We start from the raw sequence: 12,974 nt of genomic DNA, 5'->3' as shown, positions 1-12,974 counted from the left end.
GGTGTAATATTTAGTTCCCTTTATTGAAATATGAGTGCATGTGATAGGGAGATTCATTTGATGAATTCTTAAAAGGCCTTCCATCATTAACATGAAGATGGGTCATTCAGTAATGAGGAAATGCACCATAAAATTGGGCTATCCATTTGCTGCTGGATCTGTTGGATTGTTTCATAAGTTGATAGGGGCATCATAAACCGATGTGGGAGGAGTCTATCCTAAAATGGAATACTCTCTCACGGTACCTTGGCATTCACGAATATGATGGGTGAGCACTCACTAGACAGAAAGGTTTTACCTAAAATGGCAATGAACCTTGTCTAACTGAGGCCAAAGGGAAAGCCCATAAGATGGGTGGATTTGATTCTTCACAGAAGGTGGTGGGGTTATGCAGCTGAAACAATTGGCTCCATTCACCTTATGTGATTTCCTACATTTCTAGAGACATAATTTGTAGTCTTCGTCACTGAGATAGGAGAGAAATCTCAGAGATGAATAAATGAAAATGGAACATAGATTAAAAGTCATATCTATGTAGATAATATGAATCAAATAAGGTTGTGGACTAATATTTGCTTTGCCCTTTATCATAAATGGCAAACGGTCAATTTGCTAAATTGTTGGACGACAACAAGCTTAAGGGCCCAAATTACGCTGACTGGTATCGTAACCTTATGCTGGTCCTAACATCTAAGAAATTGGACAAGGTAGCTAAGAACCCTGCTCCGGAACGTACGGGTGATAAGGCTTCTGAGGCCCGTAGGAGGAACTATCAAGAATGGGAAGAGAAAAATTCTCTTGCCCGGTGCTATATCATAGCCTCCTTAGATAATCAGATATAACGATAATTCGATCAGATCGAATTGTCCAATGATATCTTGGATAGTCTAAGGACAATGCCTGAGGAGCAGAATCGTTCTACTCATCAGAAGGTCCTGAAACAGTTCATGACTGCGCAAATGTCCAAGAACCAACAAGTTCATGACCCTTATCTTTAGATGATGGGATACATCAATGAACTTGAGGCTCTTGGATCCGGGCTTGATCATGTCACAAATGTTGACACCATTCTAAATTCTTGGCTTCCTTCCTTCAATTAGTTCATCATGAATTACAACATGAATAAGCTCAGGAACTCAACAATATGTTATAGAGGGCCGAGGAACTGATAAAGAAGGATGAACCCATTGCTATGCTTTTTGAAGCCAGTAAATAAGGCAAGAAGAAGAGGGAGGCAAAGAAAAAGCCTCAGAAGAAAGTTACGAAGTCCAAAAGGCAGACGAAAGACAAAGTATCAGATGCTTGTCACTTCTGCAAACAGGCCGGTCACTGGAAGAGGAATTGTCCTCAATACTTGGAGACCAAGAAACAAGGTAATTTTGAATCCTTTATCATAGAAATCAATTTGTTGGTTTCTGGCGTATTGACTCCGGGGCTTCAACTCATGCGTGTAACTCACTACAGGGGTTCAGGACAAGCAAAAAACTAACTAACGGAGATGTGACTCTTTACTTGGGGACTTTTGCAAGTGTTGCAGCTACAACTATAGGAATTGTAGAGTTACTTTTCAAAGAAGGAATTATTGTACTGAAAGATTATCTTTATTAACCCAATTTGAGAAGAAAATTGATTTTTGTTTCAAAACTGTATATAGATGGATATTCTATTCTCTTCAGTAATTTGATTACTATCAAAAGAAATTATAAATTCCTCGCATACGGAGAACTTGGGAATGGTCTCTATGTTCCCCATCCTTCTCTGGAAACTAACATAACTGAAACTACGTCGGATGATATCCCTAAGAAAAGAACCCATGATACAGTTAATCCAACATGCCTGTGGCATTACTGACTTGGCCACATCAACATAGATCATATCACAAGGTTGGTAAATGATGGTTCTTTGGATTTTCTAACTGTAGAAGATCTTCCAACCTGTGAACCTTGCCTTCAGGGTAAGATGACAAAACAACCATTTAACGGTAAGCCTGAAAGATGTACAGGCACGCTTGACCTGATACATACTGATGTATGTGGTCCCATGAGTGTTAGGACACGTAACCAACATGTTTATTTCATAACATTTGCTGATGATTACACACGGTATGGTTACGTGTACCTAATGAGACACAAGTTTGAATCTATTGAAAAGTTCAAAGAGTTCAGACAAGAGGTCGAGAAGCAGTTAGGGAGAGAAATTAAAACCCTTCGATCGGATCGAGGTGGTGAGTATCTATCTGATGAATTCAGGGACTACTTAAAGGACAATGAGATAGTATCACAACTAGCTCTTCTTGCTACCCCATAAATAAATGATGTGTTAGAGAGGAGGAACCAGACTTTATTGGATATGGTCTGATCACTTCTCGTACACTCAGAGTTACCCACATTCTTTTGGGGTTACGCATTAGAGACTGCAATATACGTACTGAACAAGGTTCCACCAAATCAGCTCCCAAGACTCCCTATGAGCTTTGGACCGGTAAGAAACCAAGTGTGAGATACTTGAAGATTTGGGGTTGTCTGATACATGTTAAAAAAACGAGTGTAGACAAGAGGCAAGAAATTGTTCTTGATGAGGAGAGCTCAAGGGTAGTGGGAGATGTCCCACAAGCTCCAATTAATGACCAACCTAGAAGATTTACCCAGGTTTCTAGGCCTCCAGTTCATTTTGTCTATGACCAGGACAGTTACTTGGTGAAAGTCACGACTAGTGAGGAGGATCCCGTGACTTACACGGAAGCTATGTTGGACATAGATTCCTGGAAGTGGGTAGATGCCATGAGAGTTGAGATGGACTCAATGGAGACCAATGGAGTCTGGACTCTGGTAGATCTGCCCCTGGGGTAAAAGCAATTGGTTGCAAATGGATCTATAAGAGGAAGAAGGGCCCCGATAGTAAGGTTGAGACCTACAAGGCTCGTCTTATGGCAAAAGGGTACACTCAGAAAGAAGGAATCGATTATAAGGAAACATTTTCTCCAGTGGCCATACTTAAATCCATATAAAATAAAAAATATTATAATTATAATAAAATTATAGAAAATAATATATATAATAAATATATTATAATTATTAATTATATTAATTCTTATTTTTTAAATATAAAATAAAAAAATTACATATAATTTTTATTTTTATAAAATACTTTTTCTAAATAATTTTATAATAAAATATTTATAAAAATATTTTTATAATAAAATATTTATAAAAATAATTTTATAAAATATAAAACGAGCCGAGCCGAGCCGAGCTCGAGCTTATGAACTCTTGACTCGAGCCAAGCTCGAGCTCAAGGTTCTAGCTCGAACTGAGCTCGAGCTTGAACTCGAGCCTTGTAGAATAGTCTTGAGCCGAGCTTGAGCCTGGTACTATTTGGCTTGGCTCAGCTTAAAACCACCCCTACTTGTAGGTACATAGTGACCACTCAGACCATTAGAGTACAGGGGATACCAAATTAATACCACAGGGACACTTGCGATGAGTTCACAACTCATCGGACGTCTGCGATGAGTTTATAACTCATCCCGTGACTACGACAAATTCGTCTCAAAACGGGTTGCGATGAACTTTGGCTAGTGTAAACATGTGATGAGCTTTAGACACGCACAAATCTACGATGAACTTTAGACATGCTCAAATCTGCGATGAACCTTAAACATGCACAGATTTGCGATGAGATTTAGACATGTGCAAAGCTACGATGAGTTCAAAGCCATTGTAGAACTGCGACAAACGTAGAATCATTGTAGACCGAGAATAAATATTAGTTACACGTGTCTTTAAATTATGTGCATGACGGGACATCTCATAGGTCTAGTAAAGGCACACCCACTAAATGATGACATCACTCGTGCCACGTTGGTTAAATGGGTCACGAAAGGAAGTAACACACGTGGATTATAAGAATCCTCAGAGGAAAAGAAAGTTTGTCCTAGAGATATCTTGTAAGACACGTGGCGGAACCCTAGCAGTGTTCCCTGAAAATTGTCAACGAATCCAATATTCCCTTTCCTAATTGGAATCAAATGCTTTTGGCTCCTTCCTTTCTGGGCCTCGGGATCTCTCCCTATAAATAGGGGTCTGTCTCATAATGAAGGGATCATCTTATCATTCACATTTGCCCTAGCCTCTAGCCTACCTCCTGCATCCGGTCTTCCTTTGTCCTTCAAGGAGACCCTTGTATGTAGCCTCACCACCACACTTACACATCTAAAGGAATGGACGAAAACAACTTACATGATCGATGGGCTTGGATTTCATGTACTGTTCAAAACTTTGGCTTTTAAGGTTTTTGGTTGATGTTTTAGAGGATGAGTTTTAGGAAAAATTTGTTGAAACTTTTTGGGGAAGGTGTTTTGAGATTTGAATCTAAACTAAGAAAGTTTAAGGTGCTGAAGGGTTTTGGAGCTTTGTAAAGTTGGATTTTTTTCACCGCCTTGTTTCAGATTTTGTGTAATGGGGAAGATGCAATGGAGAGACCTAATGTAAAACTGGAACCCTAAAATTGGAACTGAAAGAATATTCAGGCAAGGCATAGATACACTTTCTGTGAAATCAACTTCATCAGATTCCTATTATACTTTCTAGTGCCCCCTTGGTTCACTTGAAAGAGAACAAAATCTTTCTGCTTCAATTTCTTCAATACCTTGCTTTGTCATTGGCATTAGGCTTTCTAGATCATTTTTTGATTTGGTGTAATGTTTATGCTTCGAAGTTGTTCATATTAGGGTTTTGGGTTGAAGAATGATAGGTTTGATTTGAGAGTCCGATCTGTCCGCCAATACCCCCATAATGAAATCAATGAATAGGGATGGCGATTTCAGATGATCTACTTGAAATTGATGAATGATTATGGTTCCTAGTTATCTTCATAGGTCAAATGAAGAGCACGCATTAGGGATGATGATGAACAGGGTTTTGTGGGTGCTTGGGAGGTTAAGATGAGAGGGAAATTAATGAGATAGATAGAACTAGGGGGTCGATTCAGAGAAACTGAAAAGGGAGAGAAGGAAATGAGAGAGAGTGGCCAAGTAAGGGGGATGTTGGGTAGACCATTGCTTTTTGAGGAAGGTGTTTTGAAATTTGAATCTAAACTAAGAAAGTTTGAGGTGTTGAAGGGTTTTGGAGCTTTGTAAAATTGGATTTTTTTCATCGCCTTGTTTCGGATTTTGTGTAATGGGGAAGATGCAATGGAGAGACCTAATGTACAACTGGAACCCTAAAATTGGAACTGAAAGAATATTCAAGCAAGGTATAGGTATACTTTCTGTGAAATCAACTTCATCAGATTCTTGTTATACTTTATGGCGTCCCCTTGGTTCCCTTGAAAGAGAACAAAACCTTTCTGCTTCAATTTCTTCAATATCTTGCTCTGTCATTGGCATTAGGTTTTCTAGATCATTTTTTTTTATTTGGTTTAATGTTTATGCTTCGAAGTTGTTCATATTAGGGTTTTGGGTTGAAGAATGATAGGTTTGATTTGAGAGTCCGATCTGTTTGCTAGTATCCCCATAACAAAATCAATGAACTGGGATGACGATTTCAGATGATCTACCTGAAATTGATGAATGACTATGGTTCCTAGTTATCTTCACAGGTTAAATGAAGAACACACGTTAGGGATGATGATGAATAGGGTTTTGTGGGTGCTTGGGAGGTTAAGATGAGAGGGAAATTAAAGAGATGGATTGAACTAGGGAGGTCGATTCAGAGAAACTGAAAGGGAGAGAAGGAAATGAGAGAGAGTGGCCAGGTAAGGGGGATGTTGGGTAGACCATCGCTGCTAATAATTGCAATGACGATTGAGAAAACTAGAGAAAGCCAGAAACCTATCCTATCGAGTGTGACTGTGTGAGATATGTTTGGCAAGGGTGTCCATGGTTCGGTTAACCATGGCCTTTTTTTGTTAAACTGAACCGGTGGTACCAGTTTTTCCATTTCTCCAAACCAAAATCAAACTTGTACCACTGGTTAGGTTTTTCGATTTTTTATATTTATAATATATATTATATAAATATATGTATAATATTATATTATAAATAATAAATGATATATAATATATTATAAATATTTTAAAATATATAATATATTTATAAATATATCATTATTGATATAATATAAGTATATATATATAATGAATATATATAAAATATACGTATAAATATATATACCGATCAATTCGGTTATTGATGTTTTTTATGTGGGTTAACCGAAAACCGAACCAGTTCTTTGGTTTTTCAAAAATTCTGAACCAAAATCGAACCAATCGATTCAGTTAACCGCATTTTGTGGTTCGGCTTTTCGGTTTTTCATGAACACCCCTAATGTTTGGGTGAGCCGGTCGTGGACTTCGTTGCCCAACAAGAAAGAGAGAGAGATGGGGGAGAATCAAAGTTAGAGATAAGAGAGAAAAACCACCGCCTAAGGTTGCAGTGGCATCTATGGAGGTGAGGGGAGAAAGTGAGAAAGAGAGAGATTTTAAAAGGTATTTTTGAAATTTTTGAAAGAAAATCAGATACGTGATGTCATATGTGATCGAGTGTGATGAAAAGTTAAGGGTGAAGAAAGTTATATACAATTATCAGAAACACCATGGGTACTTTATGATAATACTGAAACAGGGTAGAATTAGAGATATTCAATTTCCTAAGGTTAAGAAATTTGCCGTTTATAATATGTGAATAATGTCATGTGAAGTCCACCGGAGGTCCGGAGCGGAGTATTTTTGTTCATCTTCCGAACGCAAGGATACCGACAGCTGAAACTCTGGAGAGTACAAGCGGCTTTTCATAGTACATACAGCCTACAGGTAGTAAAATGATAAACCCCCTTAGTTCAGGGAGTGTTTTGGAGTTTACCCTTAAAGCTGAAACGTTGCCAAATCTACTAAAATACGCACGTAGAGCACTTGCGGCCAATTTGAATATTTTGAACGTTTCATATATCTTGGACGCAGTCACGCAGGAGGGTTGAGGTTAAACGCTGAACGCTTTAGAGAGAGAGAGAGGAAATCGTGGAAGATATGAAACCTAGAATCTGTTATATGAAACCTAGAATCTGTTCGGTGTCTCCTGAATCGCCCCGGTCAAAAACTTCATTAATTTTTATTGAAAAACAGATATGTTCATTAATTTTATGTAATTACCGAGAATAAGAAAAATCTCCCGCGGCAATATTGCCAACCCAAGTGTTCCCCGCCAAACCCCACAAATTTGGAAACCACTTATTGGGTAAGACACCTTCAAAGTTCAAAATGCCTCCCAATTTATTCGGAGGAGTTTCTGATGGAGAATCGTTCCACTTTCTTCTCCTCTCATCTCCTTCCCAAACATGGCTACCTCTGTTAATGATTTCTTCTCCTGAATGCCGCTGTATTGTTTGGGGTCTTCTTCGTTCTCTGGATTCTGGACGACGGCCTCCGCTTCCCTCTTCTCACTCATTCCTGGTCTCGGGCTTCCTGGGCCTTGCAAAATTACAGCCCTAGTTATTGAAAATTCAGAGCTTTCAGGGTGCTTTCGCCATCTGGGTTCTGATAGGTTTAATGTTCCACTTCTCTTTGAATGAATTTGAGACTAAGGTGGTCAATGAAATTTTGTCTTTTTGGGCTCTTGTTATCTTATGTTTTTATGGTCCTTTTCAGGGAGGTGAAGCCGAGCCAGAGATGTATAAATCTATTGAATGATTCAGATTTAAGTTTTTGAAGGTTTCTCTGATTGTATTCGATTTTGTAGCCTGTGAGGGAATTCGGGGTTGAAAGAGCTGCATTTAAGGAATTCGGGAGAGTTTCTTGGGTTACTGGAATTCAGTAGTCTCAAGATATGAGTTGCTTCCCTTGTTTTTCTGGTGAAAAGAAAGCAGCAAAGAAAACAGGTAGCAGCAGAAGGTCGCAGTCATTAGAGGCCCCTATAAAAGAATCTCCTGCATGCCCAGTGCTTGGTGGTAAGTATTTGTTTTCCTTCCTCATTGAAATCCTTTTCTCACTTGTGCTCTTTCTTTTCCTAGCTCCTTTTCCAACCTTTTCTTTAGGACTGAAATTCATGAACCAATCATGCATATGTAAGGATCTCCTGAAAGACATTAGTCTTGGATTCACCATACATTCTTTTGGAGCTGGATTCAAAATGCATGCATAACTGCCTTTTTCATGTTTATACCTAATATGGTACACACCTTACCATGAAAGGTGTAATTTTTTTGCATCAATTCTTTTCAAACTAGAATGTTCTAGTATTCTTTTAGTCCCTAAAATCTGTAGCTTTTTCTACCACGAAACTGGGCTAGAGCTTATCTTCATTTGTTAATCACCATGCATATCTGTATATACAATACCAGTAACCATATCCTTTCTTTTAGGCTATGTTTGGTTTGAAGGAAAAAGGTAGGGAAAGGAAGGGAAAGGCAGGGAACCCTATACAAGGTTTGTAAAGGTTTCCCTACCTTTCCCTTCCTTTCCCTACTTTTTCCTTCAAACCGAACACAGGCTTGGTGTATGTCATTCCATGCCCATATTTGACTCTTGATCTGGGAAAACACTCATTTAGAATACTGTGGGTTTTGCAAAATGTTTAATTATTAATTCTTATGAACTTCCTCTGGTATTTGCCAATATTTATAATTTTTCTTTTCTAAACAAAGACAGCTACTACATCAGAAATAACAATAGATTTTGCTACTGTGGCAGATTTTTCTTTGTTTGAATAACAAAATCATACATATTACAAACACCCCCTTGGTTACTGTCTTATGTTTTCCTGCTACTTCCAGTCCTCTCATTGCAGGATTGGTGGTCAGTGTTCTTATGTACTGTATAAAATTCTCACAAGGAAGGTGGGATTTCCTTTGTCTCAAGTAAAGCCAGTGTATATAACACTGAAAAACATTTTTTCATCATTATCAGCAGTATTTTCATCATCATCCAAGCCTTATCCCAATTATACGGGGTCGATTACATGAATCTTGTATTTCCATATATGGAAATATTAGATGCAATCTGTTCTCCTTTTGCAAGCTTTCTACTATGAACTAGCTTATTCTCCTTGTCTTGGCTTGTAAAGAAACTCATTCAGCAATCTAAGTTAGAGACCACCTAAGACTCTTGGGTCCATTGATAAAACTCAACTACACCGATTCCCTCACCTTTTTCTTCTTTTTCTAGGATCATAATCAAATTATTTCTAAAACTTTATGCCCTTCCAAGTTTTTCCTTCCCCTTCAGTCCATAATTCCATTACTTAGCATGACTCTAAATTAACTTAATTTGATCAAGTATGTGGAAACAATTGTGAACGTTTAATTTCAGTATGAGAATTACTCAAGAGAATCTCCTGTCAACTGGTGGTGTTTGATTGGAAAATCCCATCTTCATTCTATATATTATCTCACTTTTTGCCTAATATATGTTTTAATTGCACTGTTTAAGTGTTACATCTCCTTTTATGATGCTATTTATCTCAAATCATGAGATAAATACAACAATGCCAAGGGAAAAAACAATGCCTACTTTTGACGAGTTGAAGGATGTTACTATGATTTTAAAGTTGAAGATAATTGACAAATTAATAAATCTATGCTAATCAGCTTAATCTCACTTCAGAGAGATATCACATTCTTTCTTATTGAAGGCCTGCTTATCTGATCCTTTCTTTCTTTCTTTCGCAGATAAGGCAAAACCAACTCAATCAGGTGAAGCCACAGACAAAAATGATGCTGCTAACAAAGATGCTAATGGTATCACAGCACAAACATTTACATTCCGTGAATTAGCAGCAGCAACAAAGAATTTCAAGCAGGAATTTTTACTAGGTGATGGTGGGCTTGGAAGAGTCTATAAAGGGAAACTTGAGAATGGTGAGGTAAATAAAATATCTATTTTATGCCTACTCTACAGTTCATCATTTCTTTTCTTTTTCTCCATGTTCTGTTCTTTTCTTCCTTTCTTTCCTTGTCCTTGGTAACTTTCAAAGATTGCAACACTGAATTGAGGGCATTGTGAACAGAAAGTTGCCGTGAAGCAATTAGACAGGAATAGATTGGAAGGAAATAAGGAATTCATTGCTGAGGTTACGGCATTGAGTCTCCTCCGCCATCCAAATCTGGTCAATCTCGTAGGGTATTGTGCTGATGGAGATCAGCGGCTTTTGGTGTATGAGTACATTCCAATGGGATCTCTGGAAGACCACCTACTTGGTACTTTTTCATTTTTTCTTTAGTTTTTTACCATGTAGTGTATGGTTGAAATAATCTATTTGAAATGCTTTTTCAGATTGATTCTGTTTATTACTCATAAACAGTATGCAGTTGTCTGTTGTTTATTCTTGGTTGGAGTTATAGTTTTAGTCTACGTAGCAGTATCTCATTCAATTGTTATCTGGCAACCTGATAGATAACTTTCCACATTTGAATGTGCAGATACTTCAACAGTAAAAAAACCATTGAGTTGGTCTATGCGAATGAAAATAGCTGTAGGTGCTGCTAAAGGCCTTGAGTATTTGCATGACAAGGCCAATCCTCCTGTCATATATCGTGATTTGAAGACTTCTAATATCTTGATGGATGAAGAGTTAAATCCAAAACTTTCTGATTTTGGACTTGCCAATCTTGGACCTAATAGTGATAAGGGACTTTTACCACCAAGGGTGATGGGAACGTATGGGTACAGTGCTCCAGAGTATACTAGAACAGGCGAGCTGACTGTGAAGTCAGATGTATACAGTTTTGGAGTCATTTTCTTGGAGTTAATTACAGGGAGAAGAGCCTTAGACACCACCAGGCCAACTGAAGAACAAAATCTAGTTACTTGGGTAATTTTCCTTGCTTATCTTAAATATTTTCATCTTGAATGGATAAGAACAGTTGCGCATTTTATACATTTAAGCTTTATATTGTTCCCCACATGCATTTGGAAATGAAAGTAGTTAAAATCACTATGATTCTTGTGGAGCATGTTGTTAGTATTCTATTTTCATGAATTCTAAGTACATTGAATGGGTAATTCTAATGAAAAATGCTCCATTTATTAGAAACAATAGATATATTATTGTGTAAGCTAGAATGTAACAATTCCAGAGTATCCTTATTATTCATTAAGTATCCCTTGAAATCACATTTCCATCATATTCTTCAATGACCCTTATGAAGCACAACTTAAATACTTCAAATGGAAAGGAGTTCGTGGTGACAAGCCAGGTGGATTTTGGGTATCTAAGCCATCTAGTCTCTTGAAAATATTGGGTGGTCTGTCGTTGTGTCCAACCAAAGACATTCATTTTCTTTTACTTTCCTAAAAATAAAAGTTGAAATATTTCCTAATTCTTCTCTATTGATTTCTATTGAGAAAGGTATCAATTCTAAGGAAATAAAGATAGGAGTGTTTAGTTTGAAAAACCCTAAGATGTATGAACAGTAGGGCTGCTCTTGAAAAAACCAAAAAACTGAGAAATCAAACTGAAAAATGCAAATAATATATATATATTTTTATATAAACATATATACATATATATATTTATAACTTTCTATATATAATAATCTATTTCTAATATATAATATATTTATAATATATATCATAAATATAAAAAAACCAAAAAACTGAACCAGTCAACTGGTTAACCCTTACACCTGTATACATATAAATTTATTCATCTACATATATACAATTTATTTTTATATAATTATATATAATAGGAAATTTGGGCAACTAAAATGTATCTATGCTTATTTATCCACATTTCCTACACTATGTATTTAATAGACAATTCATGAACCGACCAGCTATGAACATCCTAGAAATTTAGGTTTGCCATGATGTTGTGTCTTACAGATTAACATTTTTCCTGAACTTGCAATTATGAAGTTCATCTTTGTCCAAGTTATAAAAATCGATTGTTTTAGAACTACTTACTGTTCTCTTGAACCTTTAATTACTTACTAGTCTGTGTTTTCAAGGTGATTCTGTTTTTCTCATAATATTTCTCCTAATGAACACAGCCATATAACTTGTTTAATGGTCATGCATTTGTATGTTTAAAGGAAAAAGGACTTACTGTTGTTTACAACTTTACACTCATTTCTTTACACGAGTACCTTGGCTGTATTTCTGACAAGCCAGTGCACTAAGAAGATAATTGAAGAAAGAAAATAGAAAAGATTTTAGTGTTTGGCTGTGTTGTTTTCATTAAGTTGCAATTACTGAACCTGATTGTTGTATTAAACAGGCCCAGCCCTTTTTCAAAGATCCAAGTAAGTTCCCTGCATTGGCTGATCCACTTCTTCAAGGAGACTTCCCAGTTACAAGTTTGAATCAAGCAGTTGCTATTGCTGCCATGTGTCTCCAAGATGAACCAGTTGCCCGCCCTTTGATGAGTGATGTTGTCACCACTCTCAGTTTTCTATCAGGGGATGATCTGGGATTACCTCTTCCTCCACCTCCACCGTCTGACGAGAAGTCATCTAGTCAAGAAGATGATAGTTCAGAAGAATAACAATGATCTGTAGCAGAAGCAATTGAATTGGGTTCTTTTAATTGTAAAGTCTCCATCTTGCCCATGGTTGAGTATATGAAAAGTGAGGTTTTTTTTACCAACTCACATATCTTGTGGCATATGGATATTTTTTCATGCCTGTTTCACAGTAATATGATATTTTGGTTGGAGTAGCACTGAGTAAGTTGAGTGAGGGTTAAGATATGTATAGGGAAGCATCATTTTGAGTGAGTATAGCTTGTTGGACCATTTCCTATTTGCTCTCAATTCAAGGACTGTCACATATCCTTTTATATTGAAAGTGAATGAATTCCAAATGGCTTGCCTTTGTATACCAGTTGGGTACTCTTTCAAGAAAACTGTGGCTTTTGTATTCTTTTACACCCATTACTAGAACCCAAGGGTTACTCAATTGGCACATAAACCATAGAATTGACACAATTATAAACAAGTTCTTGATATACATAAATTAAATGTAAAATTGGTGCATTGTGCT

At 37.0% G+C, this 12,974-nt stretch overlaps 1 protein-coding gene across 2 annotated transcripts; it reads left to right on the top strand.

The window, feature by feature from the left end:
- Nucleotides 1-7,369: 7,369 nt before the first annotated feature.
- On the top strand, nt 7,370-12,815 carry LOC148874785 (receptor-like cytoplasmic kinase 185). 2 transcript variants are annotated; one of them, XM_088963704.1, is made up of 6 exons: nt 7,370-7,537; nt 7,642-7,940; nt 9,660-9,853; nt 9,998-10,187; nt 10,410-10,801; nt 12,212-12,815. In XM_088963704.1, the coding sequence occupies exons 2-6, from the start codon at nt 7,820-7,822 to the stop codon at nt 12,476-12,478; spliced, it is 1,164 nt and encodes a 387-aa protein (XP_088819830.1). In that variant the 5' UTR covers nt 7,370-7,537; nt 7,642-7,819; the 3' UTR covers nt 12,479-12,815. The 2 variants fall into 2 exon arrangements, with proteins under 2 accessions (XP_088819830.1, XP_088819829.1); XM_088963703.1 differs by having other exon boundaries at nt 7,370-7,940.
- The last annotated feature ends 159 nt before the right edge of the window (nt 12,816-12,974 follow it).

The sequence above is a fragment of the Nelumbo lutea genome, chromosome 1 (genome assembly GCF_056320005.1).
Source record: "Nelumbo lutea isolate HS-2025 chromosome 1, American lotus-T2T, whole genome shotgun sequence".
NCBI classification, from domain to species: Eukaryota; Viridiplantae; Streptophyta; class Magnoliopsida; order Proteales; family Nelumbonaceae; genus Nelumbo; species Nelumbo lutea.
This window is presented reverse-complemented; position numbering and strand designations above follow the sequence as displayed.